The following is a 23,624-nucleotide window of genomic DNA, read 5'->3' as shown; positions in this document are numbered from 1 at the left end:
GTCTATCATGAATTTCAGCAGTTTGGAAAATCCCATGTGCTGCCCTCTATCTATAGGAGTTCTACAAGAATTTGTGATGTCACTATATAAAGAAACCAATTAAAAGAAATTGTATACACACACAAAAGAGAACAATATTTAAACAATATTTTTTTTCTTTCTTTCTGTCTCTCTCTTTTGTGTAAGATGCCAGAAATGAGGTGTCATGTCACTAATGTTCATTTCATCCCTTAATTGTCTACATTTCCTCTATTTAAAAAATTTGATTTTCCATAACATGGATGTAACAGTAAATCTAAACAGTCTGTATACCAAATACGATTCAATGTGGTTGACTTGGTCATGAATGTAAAGTGTCTTTGCACCCTTGAGTGTGCCTGTCAACTTCCTGCATATTTCCATTTGTTTGACATCTATTGGAGCACTATTACTGTAGTGTATGTATAAGCTTTTATTTTCACAAGGGTCTAATTCTCGAATAAATGTTGGAACGCAAGATCATTTAACCACACACAAAAATATCTCAGACTAACAGGTATCAACTAGTGTGCAATGTACAAATGTATGATAGCCAAGGTGTCAAAATCGCAAAAATAACATCTCACAATAATGTTCTGGACTTCCTCATTTGCGAAAATATCTGTTATGAAAATAATAGCTTGTACAGTATGGCATTTTGCCACAATAATCTAGCATTATTAACATGTGTACACCTTACTAATACAATGTACAAAATATGTACGCGCTGTAGGTTGTACACATGATTGACTAACCATAACAACTTTGAACATCAGCTGTAATTGCCTATACATTGTGATACAAGTAACCAATTTATGCATCATACAATGTATGCCATACACAATGCTGCACACTGGCACTGGCCGATGGTCCCTGACCAGTAAAAAGCACTGTAGGACCAGTAACTTTTTCAGGAATGGACCTGTAGAACATATGAAAGCAGGGTACCTCCTGGTCCGACAGACAGGTCAGACCAGTAGTAAAAATGGGTTAGTGTGCAGCCCTGCCATACAACACACGTACAACTGTAGCTCTGCAATACTGACTTGACACAGCACATTTAGTCAAAATGGGGAGTCTCCTGCATTCTCTGGACAGACCGGATGGTTTAGCATGACTGCTGATTATGATAACAAGCTACAAGTTCAAGGAAAGCTGCCATCTCTGGTCTAGATCATCAATAGCAACAAAGTTTATGCTGACAGGGAAGGATTCTATTATCACATTTGCACGTCTACAGTGTACAGATGTGTATCATTACACGTACAATATGTATGTACTTACGTACATTGTACAATGTAATTGGTTCATGCATGCACTGGTGATGTACAGTTGAACCAAGTATCTCAACTTAGACTTGTAAGAAACATGCTACACTTTGTGTAATGACTGTATTGAACATACATTGTACGTTATTGTGTACAAGCATATTTTGTCGAATAGGAGTTGTATTATACAATGTAATTGCCTATGCCTTTCCAATTAAAAAAGGTGCTCATTACTATTTGTAGTATGTATGTTTGTTTGTTTGTTTGTTTTTGACATTTGACATTGAATGGAGGATGATATGATTAAAGGCACTGCATTGGTATTAAGACAAACTCATCATCCAATGTTCACATCAGAAATGACCTGGATAAACACAGGTCTACACTGTATGTACTTTATACAGCTGTAAGTATTAGATAAAGCATGATTTTTTTTTTTATTTTTTTTATTTTTTTTTAATACAAAACACAAAACAGAGCGCTCTGTTAATACGAATTACAATGAAAAAACAAACAAACAAAACTTCATGTATGGGTACAGCTGGCTGACTGCTGTACGTGTATTTAGTTTAAAGATAATAAAAAGTTTTGGTACCTCAAAAGCTTCCCTGAATTTCCTTGTCTTGGTTTGTGTTTCAGGTTAAAGTACGTTGTCTGTGAGAATTACTCGCCCCAAAGTGCTCTCATGTCTTAGTAATCATGCAATAATGGTTTCGTACCAGAGCCGACGCTGTCCAGCGTCGATAAATATTGTACAAAACCACTGACTGCAACCAGCAGCGTGCAGCCCATTGTACGCATAGCTAACTGCGACCAGCAGCCCCATACGCATAGCGTAATGGGGCTTCGCATTGTAGCATTCAGGATCATGACAGAATTAGTATCGCGGGTAAATGTCAACTTAAAATCCAAAAATTTCTTCGATTTGAAGACTTACCAATTAAGTTGAAGTATTGAAAACGGGCTTCGAACAACGTTTGGTTCTGCCAATAGTCCCTTTCTGTTCGAATTGATGACTGAATGTGACTCGGTCGAGAGGACCTTGGCCCTTGGGAGAGCTACATACACTGGATACCATGGCCAGCGCATGCGCACACAAACATCTTATCCGTTCATGGATTTGAAATTTGTGTGCATGTGATGTGTTTGCATGCACTGGCTGTAGTATTCAGTGTACTGTATGTAGCTCTCCTAAGGTCCTGTCGACCGAGTCACATTCAGTCATCAATTCGAACAGAAAGGGACTATAGGCAGAACCAAACGTTGCCCGAAGCCTGTTTTCAATACTTCAAGTTAATTGGTAAGTCTTCAAATTGAAGAATTTATGGGATTTTAAGTTGACATTTACCCTGCGATACTAAATCTGTCATGATCCTGAATGCTACAATGCAAAGCCCGATTAAGCTATGCGTATGGGACTGCTGGTCGCTATGCGTATGGGGCTGCTGATCGCAGTTAATTGCATGATTACTAAGACATGAGAGCACTTTGGGGCGAGTAAGTCTCACAGTGTTAGTTATATGAAAGGTACTTTAACCTGAAACACAAACTAAGACAAGGAAATTCAAGGACACTTTTGAGGTACCAAAACTTTTTATTATCTTTAAATACAAACTGCATAGTTTCAGATAACTGACTCATACATTGTACAGGTACTTGTAGAAAGATTTGCTGAATATAATTTCGGTATTTCACCCTCATCATATACTACACAACCTCCTGACACTGGCTTGAAAGCCAACATGTTTGGTGCGCACTGATATTAATTGTAGCACGCAAATTGCGGCATGGGGTAAATCATAATTAAATTACATACTGTACAACGTACTGTGGTACATGCATGCATTGTATGTGTGCTGAAGCCTGAAGGGACATATTGTTAAGTTACATTTGTACATTTACAATGTACAATTTACATGTACTTCATGATGTACTCCATGGTTTAATCTTGTTCACATTGAATTAGAAAGACAATTTTTGGATGATAGCAGTTTCATAAAGAAATAAAAGATCAGAGGATACATGTATGGCAAACTTGATAAACGATAAGGATGACTTGACTAGATACAATTGTACATGTCTAGTATTGAAAACCTCTTTGGGTCTGGTACATGTATAATGCATATCTACAGTATTTGAGAATCACTCAATATTCAGTTTAGGGGTATCAGTGCTTCTAAACTTGCTCTTCACTCCTCTGCTGATTAGCCAACATACATTATACAATGTAACTGTGAATTTCATGTTTAAGGTACACAGCACCAGAGTCAATAGAGAGCATTTGCAGAGCTTTATGCAGAGCTCATCAGCTCAGGGAAGAGCAACAAAGATGGTACCTGTTCAAAAGTTAAATCATTGTCATATCCTGAGAGACTCAAGTACACGTATTTGGGGATTCCATCCCTAGAGTATTAACATGAACGTTCAGATATGATTCCAGTGTTCGAGATTTTGTATGATATGGAAGACTTTGATCCAGCTGTTCTCTCTGTTATCAATGATCAAGTTACATTGTACATGCGGTCTGCTGTAGGTTTAAGTTATACAAACATTGTATAAAGGAAGGTGTTGAACTAGTAAAATAATTGAACTCTTTTAGTCAGAGAGTAGACTCAGTAGTAAATACCAGTACTTGAAATAGCCTTTGTGCAGAAGCTGTCAAGGCAACATCAGTGAACAGCATCCATCAAGTCTACTAAGCTCAATGACAATGATCACTGCAAGCAGAAATGTAACATTATAAAACAAATTTAATCCTGATTGCATAAACTGACCATCCCCTGCATACATGATCTCCTCAGGTTCAAGACTGAATCCTTTGAATGGTCCTCTCTAACAGTTAGCAAGTCTTCAACTTACCGGGCATCATAATACAACATTAATTCAGCAGGTAGGCCTAGATTCTAGTTTACAATTTGATGAAACAGCGAAATAGAGGACAGTTAACACTAACAGATTCAAGTCAGAAGTTGATGCATTCCTGTCAAAGAAGTAAGCCTACAAAAAATTCACATTACTCTGCAGAGTAATCATCTCAAATACAAGAAGCACTAGCACTACAGTCATTACCTGTAGATTTTAGCTGAATTTGTGTAATGCAATAAAGAAAATGAAGTAGGGTTCCTAGGCCTAAGTTTACCCAAGTTTGACATACAGTGGAAGCTTACTGAAAAGTGGGAGGGCATTACAAGAATCAATAAGTTCTGACTTTTAGCTGACACTTGGTTTATCGTCAGCCAATGATTACAGCATGTCTAACACATGCGTACAAAAACAGAAGAAATTACATGTACATATTAGAAAACCATAATCCTATAAAGAATATTGTCTTTCCAGAAGCCTGACAAGACAGCTGACAGGTGAATACAGCTTAGACTTGTCTACTTGGTATTACAGGTGAATACAGCCTCACACGAGTCACAGGTGAAGACATCACATGGACATAAAATAGCGCTACACTTGCCCTAACCCCGGAGCGGGGCGCTGTAACACAGGACGGTACGTATTGGGGTCGCTGCTGCGGTTACACTCACCACCTGTTGTAGTGTTAGCCCCTACTGACAGTTGATGCTACCTACAACCGTGTTACTGTTAGGCCTACATTTTTCATTGGATACCCGATGCGATGAATTGTGAGTTTAACAGTGACTATTAAAACAGACACATGCATGTAATCTGGGGGGTGTTTCATCAATGTTTGTCAGCGCTGACAACTGTCAGCTCTGACAATTACAGCAAAATCCTTGGTTTTGATTGGCTGAGATGCTCTGGTAACTGACTGTTACTATGGTGATTCAAGTTGTCAGCGCTGACAAACGTTGATGAAACACCCCCCAGCCAGGCCAGGTCTGGTCTTTCATGTTTATGAATGTTTGATAGGCCTAGATTCTACCTGCTGCCTGCATTTATGTATGCCAGCTAACATAACATCCAACAGTCTTCGCAGTTAACCAGTTTATACAACTTCTATCGTTAGATCTAGAACAGTCTAACGTTACCAATAACACCATGCTTGCAATCCAAGTTTTTAGTGCAGTGGGCCAGTGCAATACAACATATACAGTCTCACACTGACTACTACACAGTTACTTAGAAATTGAACTCACGTTCACTGTGTAACTGTAGTGTAAGACAAGTGAGCAACGACCCACAACGTTTACGTACCTTCTTCTGGGGTTATTGTGGTTGTTGGTTGTGTAGCTGCCTCAATAAGAACAATGGCGAAACACAATGACAGTGCGAATATGAAGAAACTCCTCGTTTTATCCATTCTGACAGTGGTGTGGACTTAAAGTAGTAAATTAAAATATTATTACTGTGGCTCTTTTCAACTTCACACACGCCAGGTAGTATACATGTAACTAATGTTATTTGATAGTGTATGCGCATATCGCATATGCGTAATACATGCATACAGAGCTACAGTGTGTAGTGTGTACAGTACAATGACTCCAAGTGCAGCGATCGAGCGCGAGCGGGCGCTCAACACACACAGAAGAATGGATGGGTATTGCGCATTACACTAACTTTCACGTACGTGCTGTACTGCACTGTCGGATGCGTGATGCGTGATACAATAGCAGTCGTACTGCTCTTGTTTTCGTCGAAAACCGTCGATGATCGACATCACATGTATCGATAATCTACAAACTTCCGGGTTTGATCTACAATTTAGTGATCGTAGGGAAAAGCTCACTTTTAACCAAGGTTGTGTATAGTTCAACACTTCGAACAATGTTTTCTTTGATCCATTTCCACATCAATGAAGAGAGCACCACTTGCTTTCAGTTCTTCCGATTCAAAAAGATCCGAAAACAAATCAAATCTATGATATTATCGTGCAGGTTCTCTTTCAAACCTGATCAAACATTTTCAATATTAATTATGTCATTCAGTGGCGGATCTCCCTTGTGTGGTTTAGGGCAGGGTTGCCAACCTTCAAAAGCGAAAAAACAGTATTCTGAAAGGGAAAAAACAGAATTTTGCCCCCAAGCATTTTGTAACAAATGGCGAAAGCGAGGGAGTGAAGCGATCGACCGAGCCGGGGGGGGGGGGAGGGCACCCCCCCCCCCCCACGGTAAGGAGATTTTTCAATTTTGCTGTTCAGAATCATGCAAACTGGTGCATTTTCTGGTAAGATGATTCCATATCTAACATAACACATAAATCAAACCAGAAAAAAAAAACCCAGAAACCCGCAAAAGCGGATATAATTTTCATATGAAACTCATGATAGGGGTTTAACCCCCTCCTTGGGCGGCTATGTTTATTTGTTTCAGGTTTTTCGGAGTTTTTTTTTTTTTTTTTGACTGCCGATTGAGAAATGGTGGCAAAAATGTGAAGACTTTTTTATTTCCCTCTTGATATGACCCTTCGTCAATGGGCTGACCCCCCCCCCCCCCCTTCGCAAAAAAAAAAAGATACGCCCCTGTCATTCAAAGAACGATCTTTTTTTTTTTCAAGTTTGTTATGTGCCGATCAAACTACATCAACTGTGGCAGCATCTTGTATGATTTGAGAGATGAATATTTGTCTGTTGCACTGTCTCGTTTTATCAAGACTAGTGGGCTACGTTTGCACTTTCTTCTCTTCTTACTTCCTCCTGGGATAGGCCTATTAATTAATTCCTAGACCAATCAAGAATTAGTCTGAAAAGAAAGACTAATTTCTATGGCAAGCACAAATCACCGTTCTTTGAAAATTAATGAACAGAGTCGGAATGAAAGCATACTGATGTTATGAAATTCGAAGATTCGCTAATTTTAATTGTACAACCGTTCATGTGAAATTCCAGTTGCTTTTATTCCAACTGATTTACAAATTACCCTCGGGGCATCACTCGATGAAGGGCAATTTGTTAGTTATAAGTTCATGAACAGTTAAAAGACGATGGGCATTAAACGTGTCATCACCTCACAATTCTACATTGACCATGTACAAAAACACTTTTTTTTTTCTGAAATAATAATTCTATAATCAAAATCAAAATCATTAACCCTATCGTCGTCGTCATCACCATCAGCATTATCCTTATCAATATGGACTTTGAACAGAGAATGAAAATCGATCAGGCCTATACAGACCAATCAAATGTCAATAAGGCAAAGAATGACAAAATTGACAAAAATTGCAAGAACCTTATTACCTCTTTCCCCCTGTATTTCCAAGAAGGGCTGCATGCAGGAAAGAGAAAGGGCCGTGTGCAGAATGCCTCTCGTGATCAGAGATAACTCCTTTATATATGAATTTCAAAGGAAAGAATATAAGGTAGCTTCACTTGTGATTCAATGTTTCTAGTGGCAATATGATTATATTTAGTATTCGGTGAGAGCTGGAGGGCAAGAAATTATACTGGGTTCACCAGCTTTTGATTAATCTTTTCTTTTTCATCTTTGACCAATAATTTCGAAAAGACGGTGTACAGTGATGGAAAGAGAAACTTTCTTCCACAGTCCGGAGCAAGTGCATATCTGGGTCCTGTTTCATAAGCTGTTCGTAAAGTTACAACTTACGAGCAACTGGTGATCAGTTTTGATGTGCTATTATACTTATCAGAATTTCCATAATTCCGCACAAGAACTGATCACCAGTCGCTCGTAAGTCGTTCGTAACTTTACGAACAGCTTTATTAAACACCCCCCCCCCCCCCCGGTCTTTCGATCCCGTCAAACGTTTCAGCCAAACTATCGATAGCAGAAAGAGAAGTATCGAATGATCGGGCCGGTGGGAGTTTCTCAGTTCTTTGCTGTAACAATGACGTCATTGTCCCTCAATAAAGTTTACGTTTTCAGCAGAGAATAAAGTATTATGATACACAGTCACATGTACGCAATACCGATGGAAAATACTTGATAGGCAATGAAATACAAGTACCCAGAAACATCAATGTCAATGAAGTGGGGGGGGGGAGGAGGGAGGGGGCAATTGCATATCAGTCCCCCCCCCCCCATAGTTCCAGAGATGTGGGCAACCTTTTTTATCTTAATCTTAATCATTCTGAAAATGTAAAACCTCCCTCGCCCCATCACCCATGAAAAAAATTGAGGGACAAAATAAATATATCATTTTGCCCCAAATGATTCCCGAGATGCGGAAATTTTTCTTACTTTTTTTGAGAGAAAATGTTCCAAATATTTCACCGGTGTGCACCAAATCATTGAATTTCAATCCCAAAAATCCAAAGTCTCCCTCTCTGAACCTCGCCTTGCCGGTTCCCCTATACTTTTGGGTTTGACAATTTGCCGAATATTCCACAAAAATCATGCCCCGTTCGTGACGAACTGGGATACCCCCTTCTCCCTCACGGACCTCGTCAACTGACACCCAGTAATGACGCACACGCAGAACATGAAGAGGGATACCCCTCCCCCCCCCCACACACACACACACACAACACACACACCTTTCACCGCTCTGTCGCTCTGCTCCCTCGCACACGATTGTTATCCAATTTTGCCTCCCCCGCCCCATGCCACCCCATCCCACCCCCGTCCCATCGATCGTGAAAACGGATGGACGCCCTCGCCATCAAACATTTTAGTCAATCAAATATTCATAAACAAGCAACAAGAAATCATCTTACACAGTGCTTGTGGCATTCTCTAAAAGTAAATAAATGCCGTTAAGACTGAATTGAATTGAATGAAAATTGCCATCAGCACAACAGTTACTGTATCCAAGCAGTAAAAAAGAGAGCTCGCTGTACTCGACTCATGCACACACGACCGTGACGGCGCGGCGCGCCGCGGCGCCACGCCAGGCCTTGTTGGGTGGGTGCAGGGAGCTGGCTTCCCACCTCCCTGGTGCTTGCCAGTCCATAAACTCCAGCGGGAAACACCAGTGGGGAACACTTCATTTGAATTAGCACTTAAAATGGAAAAGGAATCAACTCCAGGCTAAGATGGTATCTATAAACGCCATAATTGCATATATACGTCAAAAAGTGCTTAACAAAAACATACTGGAATTGTTTAATCGTATTTGGGGGACCTCCGACCTTCAAAAATGACTGGTTCCATGCATGCTATTCATATCCCAGTATTCAAACAAGGAAAGAGTGAGACAGATCCTCATTCGTATATTGAATATAGACACATTGCTATATCGTTGCCTTCATAATTTTGTGTAAGATAATGGAGAGAATTATATATCATAATGAGATTGGAATGCTATATGCTAAAAACATGATATATTATCCGAATGTCAAACAGGATTTAGGAAGGGTAGAGGTATCCTTGACACGATAGTCATGTTGGATACATGGATGTTAAGAAAATTATGTATGTTAGATAAAGGTTACAGTATTTGGTTGTGATTTTAGATAAAACGTATTATTTTGTTAGGAAGAGTAGTATTGTAGTTAAAGATGTAATATGGGATCAACGGGGGATTGTTATCAAGGAATTCATCCTTATTATCTAACAGCTTTTAAAGTATAATAAATATAAAGAGTCAAATGATAATTGTCTAACAACTTCCGTAGTGATAGAGGTCAAACTCAAAGAATGTTTTCTTAGCTGTTTGATATTTTTAAGCTATATCCTATAATGATGAATCGGCTGCTACCACGTTTGTATGCTGATGATATCGCTGTGTGGATTTTTTAAGCAAAAAATAAAAAAGTGCTGCTGAAAACTGCTTATCCTATAGTGGCGAGCCATTGGAGTAAAAAAAAAAATCTAGTCAAAAGGGGCCTGAGCTTTCGATCCTAGCAGAATCTTCGTCAGAGGCAAAGTGACAAAGGTTGACAGGCAAGGAAAGCAATCACTATTTATAGGGACTGCACAATAACAAAAACAATCATGGGAGGGCTATTTGGGACACAGAACAAAGAAAATAAAAGGGAAAGGTCGGAGGTCATGGGCAAGGAGCCCAACAGGTAAAGGGAGGGGGATTAAAGCAGGAGGGTGGACAGACAAAAGCGGAGGAGGGTCAATAGGGCCCTAATGATCCTGAGGACCAAGGGGGCAACCTAAGAATTAAGGATAAGGATGAAAAGGGAGGCAACATCAATCAAGATAATGAACAACAGGGGGGTGTTTCATCAATGTTTGTCAGCGCTGACAATCACCGTATAGTAACAGTCAGTGACCAGAGCATCTCATTCAATCAAAAACAAGGATTTTGCTGAAATTGTCAGCGCTGACAACTTGTCAGTGCTGACAAACGTTGATGAAACATCCCCCCCCCTGTTGTTAATTATCTTGTTTGATGTTGCCTCCCTTTACCTTTCATCCTGATCCTTCTCAGGTTGACCCCCCTGAAGGATAAAGAAAGGGAAAAAGTGAAATAGCAACAGTATGGGGGGGGGGGGGGCGGAGCAAGCAGCGAGCCCAAACCTGATGTACCAAGAAGAGGCAACAAAATGAAAGGCGACATGAGAGTCAACCAGCAAATACAAGTTACTAAACAGAGCAAAGAAGGCCTATAAAATATTTGAAATAACAATAGCAATAATGATAACATTGCTTATATAATAATGATTTTTTTTCTGGGGGGGGGTAAAAATCTGAAATTATCAGAAAAGAAACTGCAGTGCTGTGCTTATTTATCTTATACGAATGTAATAAATGCTGGAAATGACTTTTTCAGTAGAAAAGTCTTAACTGTTATGGTATTTATCATATTATGGTATTTACTAATAAAGAAAGGTCATACTGGTGTGAATTCATGTATTAATGTTTTGAAGTTAGAGCAAGTTTCAGTATTATAAAATACAATATCTGATATGAGAAGACACGTTCTATAATAATTTGAATCGGTCAAATTATAGAAAAAATAAGTTGTCAAAAAGAATTAATTTGATGAGACGTGTATCTGCTGCATCATGAGAAGTGATATTCATGTCAGCGGCCTCAATTTGATGTATAAATGTGTATCTTATTAGATCAATAGTTACTTTGCTTCAGAGGTGAGTGCCTGCAAGACTTATCTTCGTTTTACTCTATGCAATAGCAATGTCTATGAGGTTAGTTCTGGAGCAGTACTCTGCCAAGTGTCTTCTGTCTACGTCTTCAGAAGCTCTTTAAGCGGAGTGTGGAGAGATGCCTTTAGAACTCAGACATCTATTCAGTTCACCATTGGTTGATAGATTGATATACACAATGTTAATATCTAGTACCAACCACCCCACAGGATTTAACCTGGACTATATGATATCACACAAGAAAATTATGAAGAAAATAAGAAATATCAACCCATATAGCTGTTCGATTTACAACAATTATGTGTAAGTATGAAATGTCTGTGCACCGTTGCAGGGCACCCTCCCAGGCAGATGGTAGAACCTGAAACATTCAAAACATGGTAAGCAAATCTGATTTTTAAAGTAATTTTTAAATGATTATAACGCGGGGTATGTGCAACATAACAAGCCTATTCTGGCTTTCTACGCGCATACCATTTTCCGATCAACCAAACACACAATGTTAATGAGTTTCTGTTCTTTATTATTGTACCTGTGATATCTGTTTTCCCGATGTGGTTTTTTATTCTTTTGTCTTTATCATAATCTCGCCTTGTTTTGTTGTCGTTTGCATTGTTTTTTAACTCACTTTTTGTATACAATTTGCTCATAATTATTCACATGTATTTTTGTATTATTATATGAATCGGAAATAAAGATTGAATTGAATTGAATAAGATATGATTACTCATCAAACTTTATGGGAATACGAACATTTTAATGGATTCTTTCACATTGTATTATCCATGGTAATATTCCAAGTGGTTGACTCTCTCGGGACGCAAAATTGCAGCCTTGAAGAGAATAATAATAGGCCTATATAGTGTATACCGGCAATGACTGGAGGACCTCTGGTATGATAAAAGATTGGACATCAGGCTCTTCGGTACGATCTGGCAGTCAGACAGTCGTGGGATGCGTCCGATAGAGGGCGACATTTGTATACGGCACTGACAGTACAGTCAGTGTATACATCAAAGCCATCGTACACAATGTACAGCAGTACACCCGCTTGTCTGCGACTCTCTCCACGTACCCCAGGCCCACCACAGACAGTTCTTTTAGCTAGCTGTAGCTGTGCGTACTCGATCCACTCGACACCTGCACCTCCACCAGCAGAGCTTCCGGCCGCCCGCGACGTCGGCGACCGAGTCACACCGATACCGACCAACAATACTGAGCTGCTGACTGATACTCTGCAAAGCTTGGATGGGTTCGTTAGTTTGTTGTTATCTGTTTCTCATACTAATACCACCCCCCATTATCTTCTAGACCTAGTGGGACGTTGCATCTGTCTGCAGTTGGGAAAGGGCGTTTGTATCACCATGCCTGATTATGAATTTTATGATCACTCACTCAGTTAAAGTCACATCACACACACACACACACACACTGAATTCTAATTAATAATAGCTGTAAACTTACTTCTGAGTTCTGTAGTGTACTGTAGTTATTGTAACTGTTACAGTTACATCCAAAGCAGTATTTAGAGATACTAACAGTGATAACATGTTAGATGTGATTGATGTTGATCAAGCGTTTCTAAGTACAGTCAAACCTGCCTAAGGCTTAGCGGCCACCTGTCTACAGCGCAGCGGCCACTGAAAAATCCCCCCGAGAGAAAAGACCTGTTAAAGACCCTGTGTATAGCAGCCACCTGTCTATAGCGGCCACCTGTCTACAGCGGCCACTGAAAAATCCCCCCAAGAGAAAAGCCCTGTTATGTGTTCAATGAATAAAGACCCTGTGTATCACGAGGACCGCTCCCGCGTACGAGGACTGCCCCGCCTCATGAGGACCGCCCCCACGCCTCATGAGGCCCGGGGGGAACGCTTCATGAGGCCCCCTATTCACTTCTTATTCATCTCCCATCTGACGTATAAATTGTCGCAACTTTGCACGGTGATTTTTTGTTACACACACATGTCCACTATCCATGATGAAAAGAAGAAAAAATCCTGTCTGTTTATTTTTTCAAAAATCGAGTTTTAATCAACCGATGCAGAGCGCCCATCAAAACACGGGTGCCAGCGTGTTCGCACAATGCAAGACTGCCGCACCTAGCGGCCTGATCCGACTAGTCGGAGCTGCACTGAATTGACGGCCAGCGCATGCGCACACATCACATGCGCACAAATTTCAAATCCATTGACTGGATAATTCAGTGTTATAGATCTCCCAGGTTCCTCTCAACTGAGTCACATTAAGTCATCAATTCGAACAGAAAGGGACTATTGGCAGAACCAAACGTTGCACGTTACCTGTTGTCAACGCTTCAACCTCACCTCTAAGTCTTCAATTGAATTAAAAACATTTTTTTTTTTTATTTCAAGTTGATATTTATCCACGATACTACCCCTGTCATGATCCTGAATGCTACAGTCCACAGCCCCATTACGCTACGCGTTTTGGGCTGCTGGTCGCACTTAGGCCAAGACCTACTTAAAAAATGACATAGTCACATTATAGACCACTAAATAGCTTCTGAGTTGATTGTTGGCACTCACTGGGATGATGAAGAAGAAGGGTGTGGTCAAAATATATTGCCAATCAGGGAGATGTTGAATATCTACACTGTTAGTGCAATGCAACTAGCCCATATTACATCATGTCACTGTATGTGAGCTGTTCAATATGCTGTTCTTTATTGGTACAGGTATATACAGTACATGCACTATGTGCTCAGCTTTCTTCAAATAGTCTCATTTAAATTAGCCACCTAGACTCTACAGTCTCTAGCATGGGGATAGTGATCCCTTAGTATGAAATGTTCAACATTGGAGCTACATTTGTATAAATCCTGTTTATTCTTTAGATCTATACATCTCAAAGCTGGAATTATGACAATCCATTCTTGGACCTTGGCCTCATACCTATATAAAGCTGACACTATCTTCAATGACCCTCCTTCACACCAACCCACACCAAAGATGAAAGCTACAAATAAATGCGATTGAAATTACAGAAAGTATGTTACATGCGTGTACTTTTACTTTACTCTGAAAGTGAACGCATAAAATAAGTTAAGTGTAGGGCCTATTCATCATACACTGTCATAATAATTCATGATTGATTGTGGGCATCACTAGCAAGACAAGACAGGTGATAATAGGCTGATAACAAGCGTGGTTGTATGAGGGAATGCACAGGTGTTTGTCAGCGTAATGTCCCTCAAGGATGCAGGCTGAAATTTGTGGACTCTATTCACCTCGACACTTTGATAGCTGCTTTAAAAATTAAGATTAATAATGTAGCGCCCCTCCCGGAGAGGGGGGCGTATCTATTGAAAGAAGAAGAAAGAATCCACGTGATGCTTGGATGGTGGTGATGAGCGCAACTACTTTATTCATATCATAACTCAAATCATTGCCATAAATCATGGTTCTGTAAAACCATTTATATCTCATTCCACTTTCATCTCTGTTCATAGAAATTTCCATGTCTTGTCACTTCACCAACTTATTCTTTATATCATAGAACGGATTAAATATGAATATATATGTAATACTGAGTTTGTCTCTCTCTAGTCTAAACTCCTCTTGTCATAACCACATTTTGATTGTCGACAGTCTATATTATAAATAACGCATTTACAGCACATAACATAATCTTTACCATGTCAGAATTTGACACATTACTGTACGTAAAAGTAGGTGTAAACACACTTGGATAATGTATATCCTTATAACCAATTACATCTTAACATAACTAGAGTACAAGTTGCTAAAATCTGCGTCCATATAGGAACATTGCAAAGAATTATCCCTAATGTAACAATCAGTCTTTATCAACTTAATACATCTATCTCAGGACTGAGGGTTATTCATGCATACTTAACCCTAGGAGTATATACTTCTACTTTCAGGCCCAACTCACATATTTCACACAACATGTACAAGGGAAAACCTTGTATGAGACAAATACATAATGCTTCTCCCGAGAATAATAAATCTCATCGGATTGACATGTACCAGGGTCATCTCTTCATGTGTGATAACTTCTCATTCTTTTAGCTTGTTCAATACCATCAACTAAGGTAATAAGCCTTAACATTTGTTGTTGATCACAATATTACTTTAAGAATTGAGTATTCTACCTATGGGATGCCCCATTAACATGTACATGTATTTATAACTATGATAATACACAAAACGTTCCACATACCAAGTACAGAAGTATTATACAGGTATGTCTTCTGCTATTTGTGCAGTGATGTTGCCCTGGCAACCCTCTTAGTTATCACGAAATAACCCATTTCTTCACAAGTAACACACATATAATCACTATCTATACTATACAAATTATTCTTATAAACACCAGTACTATCATCATATCTTTAATATTGAGTTGATAATGCTGTGTAGATATCATGCACTGTATAAAGTCACTGCCCTGTGTTTCACCCCAAATGAAAAGGAGAACAAGGTTGAAAGAGAGCAACGGACAAGAAAGGGGGGGGGGGGCTGAAATACGCAATGAGACCGAGTGGGAGGAGAGAGAGAGAGAAAGAGAGAGAGGAGTAGTCAGACAGACAGGCGGAGAAAGGAAAAAGAGGGGAAATCATCTCAAACCAGAGAGTAATGAAAACCTAGTATTGACTAATTTATTTCTTATATCATCCAACATAAGTTTGTGTTCTCATAAGTTCTGTTTAAATCTTCCAATGCGTATCCGGGCACTTACCCCCTGGGCAACTACCCTCCGGATAACTACCACCCGGATAATTACCCCCCAGGTCTATTCCCCCTTTAGGGCAACAACCCCCCGGACAACTGCCCTCCTAGGGCAATCACCCTCCAGGGCCATTACCCCCTAGGACAACTACCACCCGGTCATCTACCCTCCTAGGGCAACTGCCCCCAAGGGCAATTACCCTTAGGACATCTACCCGCCATATAACTACCCCCTGGGTAACTACCCCCTGGATGACTACCCCCCCGGATAACTACCCCCCAGATAACTACCACCCGGATAACTACCCCCTGGATAACTACCCCTCGGATAACTACCCCTTGGATAACTACCCCCCGGAGAACTACCCCATGGGTAACTACCCCCCGGATAACTACCCCCAGGATAACTACCACCCGGATAACTACCCCCCGGATAACTACCCCCCCCGGATAACTACCACCCGGATTACTACCCCCCCCCCCCATAACCATACCCCGACCCCCCCCCCCCCCCCGCCCCCTCCTGATACTTACCTACTGGACAACCCTCCCTCCCCGTCCCCAGAAGTACCGCCCTTTGTAATTTTTCCATAAGTTCATAACACCATATCAGAAGATGCACCTTTCTCTTACACTGTCATCATTTACTCTTTTGGCTTGTCATTTTCTACTGTTATAACACATTAGAAGATAAACATAAGAAAAGGAGAGTTGATTTCACTGCAATTCATATTTCCTTAACATTAGCGAGGGACCCTTCGATATAAAGCCATAATTTCTGATAGGATCCGGGCACGGTTTTATGAAGTCAGTCCTGACAAGCTGTCAGTTCCACACAATTACCAATCGTTGTAGGTCGATCAAAGCAGGTCCATGGTAACAAGTCGGTGACTCGAGCTTATCAATCAAGCAGAACCCATGGTTTTATTGAAATTATTAGAGACTAACAAGATGTCATAACTGGCAACTTTTATCAAACGGTGCCCTAATCTGTCATAAGAGTAAGATTACAGCTTGTTTTACATACAAGTAGAATTGTGCTAGTTTTCAAATTAAATGTTCTCGACACTTTAAGGGGAAATCCAGTTCAAATATAAGTTAGTCTGATTAGAAAGAGTAAAATATTACGAGTTTAACGGTATTTCTTTTTTTTTTTTTACAAAACACCCCTAGTTGTCAACGAAGTCTTTTGTCCTGCACCCTCTTTTTTAATAGATCTATAGAGAGTTGTAATTGACAGAATCCTTTTTACATTATAGGGCTGCTCTGTTTTATCCCGGCCATTTCAAGAGTATTTTTTTTTCACAAAAACTTGAATCCTTCTTGGAATAACATGCTCTTTAATATTTCGTAAGGGGTTTCTAATTTTCTCACCCAAAAGATGTTTAAAACCAGACGATATGTAGTGAAAAATGTTTTTTTTTTTCAATTCAAATAGCAAACGTTGTTCGAAAATAACAATGAGAAACGTAATTTTCTGGGGGAGAGTTATTGTAAGAGGGGTGACTGTTTGGAGCCTAATTTTAATAAGGAGTAATTGTCAAGGGAGGTAATGCTCTGCGGTGATCATACCAAGGAGGTGACAATCTCTTCCCACATTCTTGATATACTAGTTGTTAATGCCCAATGATGCAGTAGGGCAATTCTGAAATGAGCGTTAGCGGTATAACAGTAAAAATAGTTACAAAATTGATGAAACAATGCAAAGAAAGCAAATTAAGACAGAGACGAAGTGCACTCCCGTTACAACGAACACGGTTATAACGAAATTTCGTTATAACGAAGCAAAACTTCTGGTCCCAAAATTATCGCCATTAAAGTCTATGGTACAAAATTCGCTTATAACGAAGACGGTTATAACAAAATTTTCATTATCACGAAGTCTTTTCTGAGCACCACTGACAAAGAAAAACAAAGGAAATGTGCTCCGTTATAACGAAATGCGGATCGCATTCGAAAATGCGTAGCGGAACAAGCATTTTTAAAGCGTCTCTGCATGAGCGAATGCATCATTGAATGTTCACTCCGTGTATCACGCACAGATTCCGAGGGGAACTTGCGTTATTGTAATACAATAATCTGAATTCAGATAAGGTTTGTTTCCTTGTTCCGAAGTCCTTTGATACAAAACACACATATTCTGATACAACTAAATGTCCGTAATAGTTCGGAAATGAAATATTAAGCACATCTTGGCGTTATTCCATAACAAAGGTTCGTTAATCCGATAATAAAATATGGTCCTTATTCTCATTCTTATACGGTTCGTTAGTCCGAACATGATAGGAATTCAAAACGTTCGTTAATCGGAACATTACAAACATATCGTTAATCCATGGTGAAAAAAGGAGAGTACACTAACAAAACTTAAGAACTGCAATCCTTATAATCGTCTTAAGATAAATAAATCTTCGAAATAACTAACCTTTCTCATTTTTTTTTTCATTAACAAAATTTCTTCGGAATAACGAACGTCCTAGTCCTATCAGCTGCGGAGTTCCGCAAGGATCCGTTGCCGGCCCCCTTCTTTTTCTCCTCTATACAGGTCCACTCACCAGAATCATCAATTGTCATCATGGAGTCAACTACGCTATGTATGCTGACGACACTCAAATTTACATAACTATGTCACCTGGCGATAGGATTGCTGCTGTTAATTCACTGAGAGAATGTCTCAACGACATCAAAGCCTGGTCCACTGCCAACAGACTCCGTCTGAACGAAGACAAGTCTGAACTCATCCATTTCTCATCACAGTTTAGGAGCACAGTTCCTCTACCAGATCTAACTACTCGGGATGGGATTATTAAGGTCTCTGACTGTGTTAGAGACCTTGGCTTTACTTTGGACAAACACTTAACTCTTAAACACCATATCACAAACATTTGTAAGTCTGCATCATGGGGTATTTTCAAAATAGGGAAGATCAGGCGTCTGCTTGATCAATCATCAGCTGAGCGGCTCGTCCATGCCTTCGTCTCCTCCTATCTGGACTACTGCAACTCCCTCCTTGCCGGCCTCCCTCTTTCTCACATATACCCTCTCCAACGTATCCAAAATTCAGCCGCTAGATTAGTCTCCCTTAGTAGGAGACATGACCATATATCTCCTGTTCTCCGCTCACTACATTGGCTTCCAGTCCATTCCCGTATTACTTTCAAAATCCTACTTCTGACGTACAAAATCACACGTAATCTTGCACCCATATATCTTCAAAACCTAGTCTCTCTCCGCTCCTCCTCTTCTGCCAGACCCCTCCGTTCATCTTCCTCTCTCCAATTACTTCATGGCCCACGTACAAAAACCCGTTATGGTGACCGAGCCTTCTCTTCCATTGCTCCCACTCTTTGGAATAAACTCCCTCTGTATATTCAGAATGCCTCATCTGTTGAATCATTTAAAATTCTTCTTAAAACTCACCTGTTTAATCAGTTGTAATTTTTTTTTTTTCTCCTGGAGGCGCACACAGTTATCAATTATTGTACCATTGTATCACATGTATTTTTCTTTTCTTTTCTTTTCTTTCTTCTTCTTTTGGACTGTTAATGCTGATTTTGTTAATGTTATTGTGTTTTCTAATCTATTTGTATGAGTAGCAAAGTGCGCTTAGAAACGTCAGTATGAAGCGCCATATAAATGCAATTATTATTATTATTATTATTTCATTTTCGGATGAAAAAGCCTTCGGAACAACGGACTTTCTGAATAGTGAACCTTTCTCACTTTTTGATTTATAAACCTTCAAAATGACGAACCTCATTTCATTTTCAGATCAACGAACCTTCGGAAAATGAACAATATATTATTTTGATCTAAATCATGAACTTTCGGAATAATGATTCTTCAGAAATGCGAACCTTCAGATAAACAAACCATCGGAATCCCGGGAATGGCGAAACTTCGGATTAAGGAGCCTTCGGAGTAACGTACTTTAGTAAGAAAAGAACCTTTGGAATAGCGAACTGTAACCAAATCCTACACCGTCATTTTCTACACATGTGTGACAACACAAACAACTTTATGCTCTTTTGAAAATGTAATATTTAAACGAAATTAAAAAGGTATTCTCCCATCTCACATAGCTTTCCAGCGTATGATGAGGATTCAACAAATAGAATTTTTTATGCGTGGTTTCCTTCTTTTCCTTATACATTGCATGTTATATTTGTTCGGTTATAATGAAATTTCGTTAAAACGGAAAAAACAAAAAACAAAAAACTGCCGGTCCTGAGCATTTCGTTTTAACGGGAGTGCATTGCACATGAACACACACGAGATAAATCCCTTGTAATGAGAGAAAGAGAAAAGGTGAGTAATGAATGACAGGAATAGACTACCTTCACGGTGGACAGAGAAAAGCGAGAGGGAAGAGGAAGATGATGGGTCAAAACCAGGGCACGTGGTATGAGGCATGAGATATAAGCTCCTCAAAATAAAGAAGTGTTACATGGAGTTGTGGTAAACGATAGACGATTGTGGTTAAAAAATGTTGCAAAAAGTATAACTCATTCTGAAGTGTAACATTTCTTCAAAATGTCTTTAATTCAATGGTAAAGGCATTCAAACTTAAAGGGATTGTACAGTACTGGTTGAGGTGGGGATTCATGTTTTGAACATTCTTAGGTGAGATAGTGAGAAACATGTAATTTTTAAAAGGATTCAACGTTTATTTGATGAAAATTGGTGTTCAAATGGCTGAGATATCCAAAAAAGTGATAATAACAAAAGGCGACATGCCCCACCTTTATTAGGATTTCTTTGTTTCACCTTGTTTTTGGATATCTCAGCCATTTCAAAACCGATTTTCATGAAATAAACTTTTGATACCCCTTAGAATTGCATGATCTTTTACATCTCATAGAGTGCTTTCTGAATATCTCGCAAAACGTTAAAAGCAAAATTCTCACCTCGACCAGAACTGTACATACCCTTTAAAACTTCTTTTATACTATACTATCAAGAGAAATCCGAAATTTTGGAACAGTAAAAGAAAATACAGATTTAGCGAAAATAGTTTTGGTTAAATGCATTGACATTTACTGGATTACCGGGTAGGATATGAAGGGACAGCTTCGTGTTTTATGAACATAGAGTCAAAATACAGAGGGAGAAATTAAGCTTGTACATAAATCGTCCTAAATGCAAACGATACAAATCGTAAATCCTTAAGATGTTGTTTTCATAAGATGATGTCTCAGTATGGCATCTCCGTGATTCCTGGCAAATAATACAAAGAACTTCGTTTTCTGTTGTAATGATATCCTTTTTATTAAAAGTAAGAGTCGGGGGGGGGGGGGGGGGGTGGGGGCAGTGTCCCGGGAGGTAGTTACCCAGGGAATAATTGACGTGGTGCACTGTCCTGGGGGTAATTTTCCTCTTGATAGTTATAGGGGAGGGCGAGTTGTAGGCCTACTTATCCGGGGTAATCATCCATGGGGAGTTATCGGAGGGGGTAGTTATCGGGTGGAAGTTATGTGGGGTCTAGTTATCAGAGGAGGGTGTAAATAACCTGGGGATAATTATCCTGGTGGTAATTATGGGGGGGGGGGGGGGGTGGTTAGTTATCCGGAGGGTAATTATCCGGGGGGTAATTATCCGGGGGTAATTATCCGTGGGGTAATTATCCGGGGGTAGTTATCCGAGGGGTAGTTATCCGGGGGGTAGTTCTCCTAGGGGTAGTTACCCAGGGGGTAGTTTTCCGGGGGGTAGTTATCCAGGGGGTAGTTTTCCGGGGGGTAATTATCCAGGGGGTAGTTATCCGCGGGGGTAGTTATCCAGGGGTAGTTATCCGAGGGGTAGTTATCCAGGGGGTAGTTTTCCTAAGGGGGAATTGCCCTGGGGGGTGATTGCCCTAGGAGGGTAGTTGTCCGGGGGGGTAGTTGTCCTAGGGGGTAATTACCCTGGAGGGTAATTGCCCTTTATTGGAGGGTAGTTGTCCTGGGGGTAGTTGCCCTAGGGGGGAATTGTCCTGGGGGGGTAATTATCCGGGTGGTAGTTATCCGGAGGGTGGTTTTCCAGGGGGTACTGTTCCTAGACCCCTTCCAATGTGTACCATTTACCAATAAAGCATTAAAAAATGCACAAACTTCTTCACTACACAGCACTGTACCAGTATCAATAATGTTTTCATCCTCTCACTTTTGTCAAAAGCAAAAACAATCTCTCTTTTTCCTGTCTACCAGTGAGCATATAATTAGTCTCTTCGCTTGGGAGTATGGCTGGTAGTTGACATAAAGAAACCACTTCTTGCCCTCTTGGTTCTCTCTATAGTTTAACTCTTCCAGTCTGGAATGGTCAATTCCACGGAAAGGTTGCATTTTATGAAAATCGAACTATTGAGTACAGATGATTAATGAAGGTTAATTAGATGATCTGAGTGTGTTTACTCAAAGCAGCCTTTCACAACGGATATTTTGATACCTCATTTGTGAACATCGGTGAATGTGGAGTGGAGTTATGTCTGAAAAACCTTCATTTTTCATGAAAATTGCCAATTTTTGCAGAATTTATAAATCATTTCTGATACACTATTATGACCATAATACAGCTTGTGTAATTCTCAGATGGCTTATTTTCTGAATGTTCTTTGGTCATAGATTGGTTTTATGATGTTCTAGAACTTGTTCCGGCATCAGTAAATATTATTCTCTCAATCTCAAAATGTGGTAGTTGATAGCGTCCCATAAGTCACGTTTTTGTGTCCCATCAGTCACACTGGTTTTCCCTATCCTGCTACTGTACCAATGAGTAGATATTCATACCACTTGGCTCAGGGTAAGCACCAACCCTTTGCTACATACAGGAAAGAAAATATCTTTCCAGAGACTCTGTGGGAACGAATATTTCAGAACTTACTTTCCCATGTGAAAAACGGTGGTCCTCAAATGTCCCATAAGTCACGACAGCAATTTTCCGTTGCTGTACGTAATGCAATGATACTTTTCAAACTAAGTATGGTGTTTTCATAAACTGTGATATGATGGATCTAACCATGAACTGCGAAAAATGCATTTGATGCAACTATGTTCTCAAAATACTGGTTTGAAATTGCCAAAAATTGTCACTTTGTCCCATAAGTCACAATGGAAGTGACCGAATATATTCTGACCCACGGAAAACCTATGAACCCTCCCATTTCCAGTGCGCACAGAGCACTTTCCCCTGGGGTCTAGTGGTTTGGCGCTTCCAAGATAAAACAGTGACTGGGCGGCAGTGGAATGCACTTGTGGTTAGTCTAGGGGGCTTGGACAAGCATGCATGGGGTGTGTTCTTATACTTTCCACTGTGTGAACTATTCCCCTATTCGATTTCACTGTATGTGATGTGTTCATACTGCCCTTCCATTACCATAACTTGCTGCTTAACATCCTTGCAAAGTTAACACATGAATTCAAAGTTTCTTACTCAATTATGGCAAGAAAAGTAAATATATACATTATACATGGAGCACACATCATAGGATAATATACAGTGTACGTTGACAGTCATACTCATACATGTAAAACACTTCATTCATTCACTTCAACATATCAAGATTAAAGTTAATCTTGGTCACATAAAATATTAAAATACATATTTCTTTACACCAACTATGGATACAATATAGATGATAATAGCAATTTATCAATCACGGTGCACGTACCTCTGACAAAGCAGTCAGTATCAGTTATATCTCTGTAATTATAACTTCATCATCTTTTC

At 39.8% G+C, this 23,624-nt stretch overlaps 1 protein-coding gene across 3 annotated transcripts in view; it reads right to left on the bottom strand.

The window, feature by feature from the left end:
- LOC139711564 (pituitary tumor-transforming gene 1 protein-interacting protein-like) overlaps window positions 1-5,663 on the bottom strand; it is a 40,828-nt gene extending 35,165 nt beyond the window's left edge. For 2 of the 3 annotated variants that reach the window (XM_071623440.1, XM_071623442.1), the window contains exon 1: window positions 5,451-5,662. In XM_071623440.1, the coding sequence (XP_071479541.1) occupies window positions 5,451-5,556 (106 nt within the window). In that variant the 5' untranslated portion in view covers window positions 5,557-5,662. Of the gene's footprint in view, window positions 1-5,450 lie in introns of all 3 variants that reach the window. The other variant, XM_071623441.1, reaches the window with a different exon arrangement.
- Window positions 5,664-23,624: the final 17,961 nt, after the last annotated feature.

Source organism: Diadema antillarum, unplaced genomic scaffold (genome assembly GCF_040938485.1).
Source record: "Diadema antillarum isolate AM-2024a unplaced genomic scaffold, OU_Dant_1.0 seq00001670_RagTag, whole genome shotgun sequence".
Lineage (NCBI taxonomy): Eukaryota > Metazoa > Echinodermata > Echinoidea > Diadematoida > Diadematidae > Diadema > Diadema antillarum.
The sequence above is the reverse complement of the archived record's forward strand: the minus strand, read 5'-3'. Positions and strand labels throughout refer to the sequence as shown.